At 44.4% G+C, this 11,298-nt stretch overlaps 1 protein-coding gene across 3 annotated transcripts in view; it reads left to right on the top strand.

The window, feature by feature from the left end:
• TNRC6B (trinucleotide repeat containing 6B) overlaps positions 1-8,458 on the top strand; it is a 270,951-nt gene extending 262,493 nt beyond the window's left edge. The window contains exons 20-23 of one of the 3 annotated variants that reach the window (XM_006865165.1): positions 2,313-2,537; positions 2,964-3,034; positions 5,763-5,902; positions 7,725-8,458. In XM_006865165.1, coding sequence (XP_006865227.1) covers positions 2,313-2,537; positions 2,964-3,034; positions 5,763-5,902; positions 7,725-8,112 — 824 coding nt within the window. In that variant the 3' untranslated portion in view covers positions 8,113-8,458. The remainder of the gene's footprint in view (positions 1-2,312; positions 2,538-2,963; positions 3,035-5,762; positions 5,903-7,724) is intronic. The other 2 variants (XM_006865166.1, XM_006865167.1) reach the window with 2 other exon arrangements.
• Positions 8,459-11,298: the final 2,840 nt, after the last annotated feature.

Below are 11,298 nucleotides of genomic sequence, written 5' to 3'. Positions count from 1 at the left end.
AGCAATAAAGGTTTACAGCCTCGGAAACCCTGTACAGGGTCCCTACATTGCACTTTAATAGTACTTCTTATGTACTTGTTCTCACCTTTTAGTCTTCTAATGCTTTCTATCTCAGGTTGAACTGGAGTCCTGGTGTGGCACTGTAGGATAAGCACTGGGCTGCTAACCACTAGGTCAGCAGTTCAAACCCAAAAGCCACTCCTCGGAAACCCTATATAGGGTTGTTATAAGTCAGAACTGACTTAACTGCACTTAACTAAAGGTTGAACTCCGTTGTCTATTGCCTCCCATTGGTCATTCACCTGATGAGTAGTCCAAGAGTCCCATCAGAAGTGTACTTCCCACCCAGCTGTCTTCCCTTTGTAAGCTCTTCGTTTTTTCTTAGGATGCTCCCGTGCGTCACTGACTCCCACCATTTCATTTCCATCATTCCTCACACTTTACTGTCTCCCTTACTCCCTGCACCCAGGCAGGAACTCTCCCACTGGTGGCTCATTCTGCAGTCGTCTCTCAGAGTGATCCCGTTTGTAAGTGTCTAGTATTTAAGGAGCCCTGGTGGTGCAGTGAGTTAAACATCGGGGGCTAACTGTAAAGTCAGTGATTCAAACCCACCATCCGCTCCACAGAAGAAAGATCAAGCTGCTACCATAAAGATTTCTAGTCTCAGGAATCCTATAGGGTTGCTATGAGCATCAACTTGATGGCAGTGATTTTTTTGGGTGATTACTGTCATCCTAATTTAGACTCCTAACACCACAGGCAGAATTGACTGCAGGAATCTTCTAATAGCATCTTTTTCTGCCACCAGCCTTCTTTACTGACCTACTTTTAGGTTTCCGTGAAGTGTTATTCAATCAGAATTGGAAAGAAAATATATTCAGAACACAGAGTTAAAATTAGACCTCAGTTTGCTTTTCCCTCTGTTTTCTGAGTGTGAGATAGATGAAGCTTTCTGCTCCCATAAAGATTTACAGCCTCAGAAACCCTGTGAGTTGGAACCAACTGCATAGCACACAGCCACCCATTTATGTAAATATTTCAAGACCTATCTTTGACAAGCTTCTGCTGACAGCCCAACGTTCCCTTTCTCCTCTTTGGATGTATATGGTGGTGCCTGGGCTCACCAGTTCTGTGGTTCGTTTGTTCACTTTTCCCATCTGAACGTACTTGAGGAAAAGAGCTTACATTATTCAGAGCTGTGATTTAATGCCTTAAGCATAGTAAGCCCTTGTTGTTGTTGTTGTTGTTGTTGTTATGTGCCATCGAGTCAGTTCCGACCCATAGCGACCCTATATAGGGTTTCCGAGGGTGTAAATCTTTACGGGAGTAGAGAGCCTCATCTTTCTCCCGCGGAGCAGCTGGTAGTTTCGAACCGCTGACCTTAAGGTTCGCAGCCCGATTCGTAACCACTACGCTACCAGAGCCCTTAGTGAATGTTTATTTTTCTTTCATCTGTGTGAAGTTAATATTTAATGTAGTTAGACCAAGGCACCAAAAAAGTCCTACTTTTCTGTTGTACTTTCCATTTAGTCTATGAGTATTTGTAGAATACTTTTCTCCTGCTAGAGTTTACATTGTACTCTGTCTTCTATCTGTAAGCTTAATGACTTCAAAAATGCTTTCTTCTTGAATTTTCTCATCCTCTAACTTACTTTTAGCTCAGTAAAGATTTCATTATCTTGTTAAAGCTCTAGTTCAACTGATACGTTTTGGCAATGCAGAGTAATAGTGGGTATTGCATATCTAATAAACTCAACAAAATTTAGTGTTGTTACTCATAAAATTGAAGTCCTAGGTGGTGCTGTATGATAAACACTGAACTGCTGACCTCAAGGTCCATGGTGTAAACCCACCAGCCATTCTCTGGTAGCCCTGTACAGGGCTTCTGTGAGTTGATTTGGAACTGACTTGAGGGCACTTAACACTTGTAAGTTGGAAGTCCTGATTGTGGTGCTGTAGACTAAGCACTGAACTGCTAACTGCAAGACTCACTGTTCAACCCCTCCCGCGGCTTCTCTGAAACTCTATACAGAGTTGCTATGAGTGGGAAATGACTCAACATCCCTTACCAACAACAACTCTTCAGAATGTGATGTAGTATTATTTTTTTGAATATAAATATATACATCATTATATATACACGTATAGACAAAATTCATGCATATTGAGGGTGCTTACAAAAGTTCATGGAAAATTTTTGTCATCTTTTAATTCCATTTCCCACTTACTTTTTGTATACCTCACCCACCCACCCCCACTTCTATTTGTTGATCAGAGTGACCCATCTAACCTCCTTGGATTTTCTCTTCTAGCAAAATTCCCTGATTATAAATCAACATGGTCCCCAGATCCCATAGGACACAACCCTACTCATCTCTCCAACAAGATGTGGAAAAACCATATTTCCTCAAGGAACACTACACCGCTGCCCCGCCCACCTCCTGGTCTGACCAACCCCAAATCGTCATCTCCCTGGAGCAGCACAGCCCCCCGATCAGTCAGGGGGTGGGGGACACAGGACTCCCGGCTTGCCTCAGGTGAGAAGAATCTACTAGAAGGAACAGCCTAGTTTGTATTGGTCAACACAAATGGTGAAATCTTCATAGGAGAGGAAATGCGAGTTGTCTGATAATCTGACAAGTGGGAAATGACAATCAGTATAAAACAAGCAGGCCCAAGAACTCTAGCAGGGATGGGAGGGTGGTTGGAGTCTAAAGGACCAGCTGTAGAGGTGTGACCAATGCTGGGGCAGACGTTGTCTGGCAAGTAAGGCCTAAGCATGCATCAGGTTCAAGGACTAGATGTTATTCAGCTCGCATGAAGGAAGTCCAAGGTAAGTGCAAACGAGAGAAGAGGCTATTGTATAAACAGAAGAGACAGCATGACTATGTGAAAGCTTTCTAGTTCACTGCTTACTTGAGTGTCTTGGTTACTCTCCTGATCTGTCTTCCGGTTGCTTACAGCCTCTACCTGGAGTGATGGTGGTTCGGTATGTCCTAGTTACTGGCTGGTTCTTCACAATCTCACTCCACAGGTAATTATGTTTTCTTGTGGTTTCCTAGAGAGGTCTGGGTAGTGTTATGAGAGCAGGCATCTGATGTGAAAGGCTGGCAGATAGGAAAGCTCCTAGTCACTACAGAGAGGCTCAGCAAGCATGGTTTGTACCAGAGAGTTCTCTCTGTGTACCAGAGAGAACTTCCGGTCTGAATTTGCTGCGTTCATCAGCTTTGTTACCCACATGTTACAGAAACGACTGCGTTCATGTTCATTATCCAATAAGACCTGAGGGCTCCTGGCCCACTAGTAACCATTTTTCTGCTTCAGGAATAATTAGCCATCCATCTCTGCCGTAGAACCTGTCAATTTAATAGTGTGAAGGTCACATGGATGCTTTCAATTTTCCGTCTCTTATCCTCTTCGTATGAAGGTGGCATTACTGATGTGCATGCTGTCATCAGATAGGACCTTGGTAGGCCTTTATTTTGCACTGAGCCCCCTTTCTTTCACAACTGACACGTTTGCAGGAGCATTATGTTGAGTCCTTGAGCAACTGTTTTCCCTCTCAGTGAAGTTGATGGATCAGAACTGAATCCACAGCCCTACTCTGGCTCTGACAAGCAGGACCTTGATGGCATTTTGTTAAAATGAGTCACGTGTGCCCCTCCCTGCAGCACATGCGCTGCATTGTCGAGCATGTAATTCATACTTGGATTAGGGCACACTTGGCTAAGCCAGCATTTTCCCAAGTGCTCCCATGGGGTGTTACTAGGATCTGGCCTCATATGTTGGAACATTCATTTGATTAAACAAAACTCAGCAGATCTCTTCACTGTTAGAGTCCTTGGACTCTTTGATGTACTGACTAATCTGAGTGAGGTTCTCTGTGGGGAGAGGAGCAGCTACAGTGCCTCCCAAACGTACTTACCCAGGAAATGCGCTTGTGAGAGTAAATCACAGGGCTCCTATTTCACATTGTTGTAGAGAAAAGCAGTTTCCTGATAAATAGGAGGGGTTTCAAAAAGTTCAGGGGCTAGTGGCATTTAAAGTCCCCTCGTGGAATTTGACATCTGTAGACAAGTCTGGGTCAGCTCTTAAACTTAGTCTCTAATCCACACCGCTAAAAGCTCCATACAAAAACCAAACCCGCTGCCAAGGAGCTGATTCTGACTGCTAGTGACCGGACTGTGTTCATTTACCTAATGGTGGTCTGAAATATGAAGAAAGTATTTGACGATCAGCATTATTTCAAAGAGTTTGCCCTGCAGTGTGGTAGTTATGACACAGTGAGAACAAGAGAAACTATAAGGGACACGCTTCTTTGAAAGGAGCCTAGGTAAGGTAGCCAACTATTCCTTTCTGTTTGATCATATGCAAAATAACAAGTACATGTGTGTATGTATTTAAAATGAGTGCGCAGGCTGTGTTTGCATTAGAAATAATCGATTCATTTCAAAATCAAAGCTACCCGATAGCTAATATCAGTCATACCTAAAATGAATGTGCAGATTGGCTGTCTGTTTTAGAAACACTGTATTAATTTTAAAATACTGGTAGATTGAAAGCTACCTAATAGCAGGGTCATCTCAATCGTCCCATGAAAGAAGGCTGTAGGGCCAACTCGTTGATACCTGCATTTCTGTTTACTTTTCACCACCTACAATCTGTCGTTGAGTACTTGTATCCTCAGAAGTCAACTTAATGGAGGCGCTTGTTGCGCACCAAGAACAGCTCAGAGCTGTTTCTCCCATCAGTCTTAGTAAAGAGCTAGGGCAAAATGGTTTTCATTCTGTAGGGTTTCCGTGGTAAAACCACAGAATGTTTCCACTGCTGCTGCCAGTAACACAAGGTTTTCAGGCAACTTCATTAATCTGTTTTCTTCAAAAGAAATGAACTGAGCAGCTTAAATAAGCCAATTTAAGAACTCGATGCAAATGAAATAAATCTGTGTATATCGATTTGTTCCTCTGAGTCGTTAGAGAAATTATTCTTAGTCATTAAACATCTTAAGTGATTAGAGGCTGACCACGGTGAATTTGGTCATCATGACAGACAGCTGCAGAGGACACAGACTAGTAGATAAAAATAAAGCCTCCTCAAGAAGTCAAAGTCGAAGTAAGAAAAGGTAACATTGGAATCGTCTGGAACATTCCAAATGATCTAATGTTTAGCAGCACTTTTCTTCTTGTGTGTCTGTTTCTTTAGCTCCTTGTGAACCTGTTAACTGGGAAGGGAAAAGAAAGCTATATTCGTAATGATGCTGAGAAGCTAAATGCTCATTTGGATGCCATCTTTGTTCTTCCTTTTAAGGTTATGCCAATTAACACACCCTCACTATTTACCTCAGAAGGGAAATAGACTGCAGGTTGACACATACACTTCTGTTTTGACCTGTATTCATACACAATTTTATGTATGCTGACACAGGCACATTAGAGTCAGCACAGTAGCTAAGAATCTTCAGATCTGTCTATGTTGTTGTTTAGTGCCACTGAGTCAGTTCAGACTCATTGCGACCCTGTACAGGGTTTCCAAGGAGTTGCTGGTGGATTTGAATCACTGACTTTGCGGTTAGCATCACACCAGGACTCCTTTAGAACCTCACTATTCTAGCAGCCTTTCCCTACTGTGAGTTTTTTGTTCATCTCTTCAAGACCTAACTTAACCTTGACATGGTGAATGAAGCACAGATGTCTTTGTCGTTGTCAAACAGGCTCTCCCACCCCACCTCCTGTTTGTGTTTCATGAATGTCATTGTTCCTTAGATTGATGGGTCAACCTTGAGAACGATCTGCATGCAGCATGGCCCACTGCTGACATTCCATCTGAATCTAACCCAGGGTACTGCCCTGATCCGATATAGCACCAAACAGGAGGCAGCCAAGGCCCAAACTGCACTGCACATGTGAGTATCTCATCCGCGCCCACTTCCACAGACACCTGAGCATTCTGCTTCAGGCTCAGTTACACAAGTACCCGAAAAAATTCCACCACCGGGTAAGCAGTTGCAAGTCGTAGATGCTGTGGTCTTTTCTGCCTAACTAAGGTAATACTCTCACTAAGAACAAACAGATCTGTCTTGGAAGAAGTACAGCCAGAGTGCTCCTTGGAAGTCAGGATAACAAGACTGTCTCTTGTTCTTTGGTCATGTTGTCAGGACAGACCTGTCCCTGGAGAAGGACATCATGCTTGGTGAAGTGGAGGGTCAACGAAAATGAGGAGGAACCCCAGCAAGATGGATTGACACAGTGGCAGCAACAATGACTTCTGGCTTAACCTAGTAATCGTCAGGATAGCGCAGGACCAGGCAGGGTTGTGTTGCTATGAGTCAGAAGTGACTCAATGGCACCCAACAACAACAATAAAAACAGAAAGATGGACTGTCCTCTGTAGATCATAGGCCAGTAGTCAGAATTCTAAATGGGAAGTGTTCATGATGTAGTGAGTAATGGTTACGGCCCATAAATCTCCACCAGTATTTGTGACAGAAAGAAGCTGAGTGTTGCTGAGTTTCGTGTGGAATTTAGCTGCCCACTCTGTCCTCTTCGTAGGTGATGATAAGATATTATGGTCTTGGTGGGTAGTAGGGGTTGTTCTGAAGATAGGTGGGAATAGATTAAACAGTGACCATCCCGCTCACTACTACTGGCTGACTGGTGGACAGAAGGCTTACTGGACACCCTCTGGCCACTGATGCCAACAGAAAGTCACAGATGAGCAAGTGTGTGATGGAAAGGCTGCGGCACTTCGCAGGTGTGTGAGTCTGGACTGCTGCAGTGCTCTGTATGTGGTCTTGCCCTTGGGGGCACTTGAAACTGCCCTGGTGGGAGAGATCCTCAGGATGGTCCCTCTCCGCCTCTCCACCCCTCTTCCTGCTGCTGAAGTCACTTCTCACTCAGAGTAGAGCTGCCTCATAGGGTTTCCTTGGCTGTCATCTGTACTGAAGCAGGTCACCAGGTCTTCTCCTCTCAGGGAGCCACTGAGTGGGTTCAAACTGCCAACCTCTTGTTCAGTAGCCAAGCACTTAGCGTGGAATCAAGTCTTCTTTCTTATTCCTTGCTATTGTGTGACAAGAACACAAACTGTGATGACAGGTTCCCTGTTGGCCAGGTTGTCTGAACTATGTAAACTCCATATACCAAGAGATAGCTGTATCCACTCCCATAGGGTTTCCAAGACTGAAACCTTTACAGAAACTGACTCCCACAGCTTTCTGCCAGCAGCGCAGCTAGTGGAATCAAACTGCTGACCTTTTAGTTGGCAGGCAAGTGTTTTCACCACTGCATCACCAGGGTGCCCCACCTCCATATGCTGTTGTTGAATAGCCATCGAGTTGGTTCCAACTCATAGTGACCCTGTGTAGAGTTTCTGAGGAGCGGCTGGTGACATTGAACCACCGATCTTGCCGTTCAAATGACATTTGCAGGCTAGCGAATTAACCCGCAGCGCCACACCAGGACTCCCCGTCCCACTATAGTAGCTTCTACTAGCTTAGGATGTTTTGAGAGATTTAGTGTTCCCTGGTTGCTTTAAATCAGTACTTCTGGATCAGGTTTCCCTTGGCCTGGGGAGGGGTCTGAGACTACATTCCCCAAGGAGCACCCAGAAGATACAGATGCTGCTAGCCGGGCACACTTCGAGGAACTCGGACGTCAGACGTCAGGTCCTTAGTTACCGGCCGGGGGAGCATTTCCTCAATCCGTGCCTCTTTGCTTCACCTTTTCCAGGTGTGTGTTGGGAAACACTACCATCCTGGCTGAGTTTGCCACCGATGAGGAGGTTAGCCGCTTTCTGGCTCAAGCTCAGCCCCCGACACCGACAGCCACCCCGAGTGCCCCCGCTGCAGGATGGCAGTCACTGGAGACCGGCCAGAACCAGTCAGACCCTGTAGGACCTGCTCTGAATCTTTTTGGTGGGTCCACGGGGCTCGGGCAGTGGAGTAGCAGTGCTGGCGGCAGCAGTGGGGCCGATCTTGCCGGCGCCTCGTTGTGGGGGCCCCCAAACTATTCTTCTAGCTTGTGGGGAGTCCCGACCGTGGAAGATCCCCATCGAATGGGCAGCCCTGCTTCTTTACTACCTGGTGACCTTCTTGGAGGAGGGTCGGATTCAATCTGAACTTCAAACTTTCAACTCTGACCTCGTGACCTTTTTTGGAACAGCAGCAGCACTAACTTGACCTTTTCGTTTTTTTTCAACTTGCAATAAATACATTTTTAAAAGGAAAAAAGAAAACGGAGAGAGGAAAAAAAAAAAAAAAGGTGGGTCATTGACAGACTGTCTGAGCACATAGTTGCCTCCCTTAACTTCAGTTTTTTCGTTTGGAATATGAATCCAAAAAGAGAACATATCACTCTTGAAATACTTGAATCATGAACGCCAACCTAGAAAGACAATGTGAAGCAAGTACACATACCATTTAAATTTAAACACAAAAAAAAAAAAATTAAAAAAATTAGTTTCTAGTTTTTCACTTTTTTCATGTTATACGGAAGTTGTTGCTAAGAAACATATATACTGAAAAAAAAAATAGCTTTTTAACTTTGTTTGCACTGGGTGTGTTTCCGCCCTTAGGTCTACCATGTTGGGGAGGGAGGGGAATTCAAAAGAATTGTTGGGGGAGGGGGGAGGGAAGACTTGACAGAGCCTCACTTTAAAAACAAAAACACAAAAAACGTATAAAAAAAAACAAAACAAAACAAAAAAAAGTTTAAAAATTTGTGATTGGCTGGTTGATAAATAACCAGTGTGTTCTGGCACATGTAACTGCCCAGGCATGCTCGTTCTGGTGTGTGTGTGTGCACGTGTGTTCATGTGCGTCCTTCTCTGTTTCTGTGTGTGTGCGCGCCTGTGTCCTGCCTCCTTTCCTCCTTCCTTCTCCCCGACTTCTCCAGAAGCTGCAGTGCTGAGAGTCTACGGGCTGGCTGGCCGGCCAGCTGCTTGATGTTTTTTTCTTTAACTTTCTAAGAACACCACAAGCACCCAGAGCCACTGTACCGAAAGTGTCCCCCATGGACTGCAAGAAGAGAAACCAAGTGCTTTTTATACAGACAAAAGCAGGGCAGACCTTCACTTAGCAGTCAGCCTGGGGGTTGCGTTTCTGCCAGCTGCCCTTTGACCCAGCCGTAGAGAGGAGCACTGCCACGACCTAAACAAGAGAACACAAGGTGGCTCTGGAAGCAACTGTGTGTTTGTTTCGGTCTGTTTTTGTTTTTTTTTGTTTTTCTAAGGGAGTGGCCACCAGGCAGCAGCTTACTCTGCTAAAGTTTCAGGCAAGCCTGTTTGGTTAGCTTGAATGGGAACAGACGAGAAAGGAGAGAGTTTTGAATTGCATGAAGTCTCAGATGCAGAAAAGCTGAGCTTCCCTTTCCTGACACTTAGTAACCTGTACGATGAGATATGAGAATCAGGTAATACCGAACTCGATAGTCTCGTTGGTTCTCTCGGTCATCGTGGGGAAACAGGAGAGAATTCATGGTGAGCAGCCTCCTGATAACACCTGCAGTCTCCCTCCCCCTGCTCTTCTCTTGCTGAGCGTTACCTGTGCCAGGCCGTGGCGCGTTACAGCACCAGGCCATCACTGACAGAAACGTTTACTTAACGAATGTTCTTCAACCAGTGTGTACTTTAAGCGTTTCCTTTTGTTTCTCCGTGTTGTGTATTTCCTGTGTATGTGGTTTTTTGCTTAGGCAGGTATCACTTAACAAAGACTTTTAAGTATTGCACCTTTTTTTTTTTTTTCTTTTCTTTTGGTTTTGACCTCTTACTATGTTTGTTTGTTTTTCCTTATAATGTTGCTTTAAAAAAAAAAAAAAAATTTGGTATTTAAAAACTATTTTAAAAGCGTCAATGTAGTAGTACTCTGGGCAGAATAGGGGGCAATTTTAATCCACCGCTATCACCAACATGTATGTACTGATGTTGGAATCAACATGTATAAAACTGCTTATTGTGAAGCGAGTTTTCTCAGTCCTGAAGGGGTGCCCTGTTACACAGAGCAGATGGCAGGTGTGCCGGGGGTGGGAGGAGGAAGCAGTCTTGAGCTAGCACTTGTGTGGGCTTCCCATGTCTGCGTATACTGTTTAACATAAAGTGCCGACATTCTGTACCAGCAAATACCTGCCCATTCCAACCCTTGGTGGGAGCAGACCTCTACTGTCCTCGGTGACTCGCTGCTAGTGAGGAGGACAAGGGAGTGTTTTTTCTGTGACATCTTCAGTGAAGGATACAACAATGCCTCATGTCTGTGTGTAGCTGGGTGAGTGGGTATGTGTAGTAAATGGCAAAAACCGAATGCTTTGCATTTAGGTGTTGGTTTTTGTGAGACAGAGAATGGAAAACTCTTCTTGGCTTACTCTGTTGATTATAAACCTAGCTTCAGAATAGATTGGTCTGCATCATTCAGATGAACATGTGCTCCTCATCCAAGTCTTTCTGACCCCTGTGGGGAGGTGGTCAGACTTGAGTTTTCAGTGTCCGATTTGGTCCCATTGGATGCCTTGTAGGAAAATAACTGTCCTCCTCCTCTCCAGTTTCCATCACCACCACACCCTTACACCTCTTTCCACGTACAACAGTGTCTTCTGCCAGCCTGCTGGTGGCACTCTGAGTGGCAGAGCAAAGCCATGTATGTGGTCTCTTCTTGGGAAAGAGCAGCTGTGTTCCGATGTCTACAGAAGGTGAAATCTTAGTGTCCCTGGGCCAGGAGCACACCCAAGACTTCCGTGAGCCAGTGGAGACCCCGTGCACTGGTAGTGCTGTGGCCTGCCCATCCTCCTCTCCTGCCCGTTGGTCCCTTGACCTGCACCCTGGGTTAGTTGGGTTCCTTACGATACTGCGGTGAAAGCCGGTGCTAGTGCCTCTCTTGTTTACAAGACATAACTGAGGGATTTGAAATAATGTAAAAATAAACATGAAAAGCTAAAAATGTTCTTCCATCATAAGCTTAAAGGGAAAAAATTTTAAACTTAGGAAAAAAAAAAAAAAAGACCAAAAAGCATGTGTGTGTAAACATACACACATACATATAAATATATATTTTAGATGAAGACTAACTCTGGGAGCATTTAACAGTGTTTTTGTTTTGTTTTGTATTTGTTTTTAACAGTTAATTTCCTGCTTTAAAATTTGCAAGCATTCTCAGGAATTCTAGGGTAGGAAGCCAGTTTCTTTTGAAGATGGTTGATTTAACTGTATCTTACCTTATTAGATTGATGGCTGTTTCTTTCCTGTTAATAAACTTTTACAAGTTCCTGAAACTTCAGAAAGTAAAAAAAAAAAAAAATGTAAGAAGAAGAAACATTT

Source organism: Chrysochloris asiatica, unplaced genomic scaffold (assembly GCF_000296735.1).
Source record: "Chrysochloris asiatica unplaced genomic scaffold, ChrAsi1.0 scaffold00076, whole genome shotgun sequence".
NCBI classification, from domain to species: Eukaryota; Metazoa; Chordata; class Mammalia; order Afrosoricida; family Chrysochloridae; genus Chrysochloris; species Chrysochloris asiatica.
This window is presented reverse-complemented; position numbering and strand designations above follow the sequence as displayed.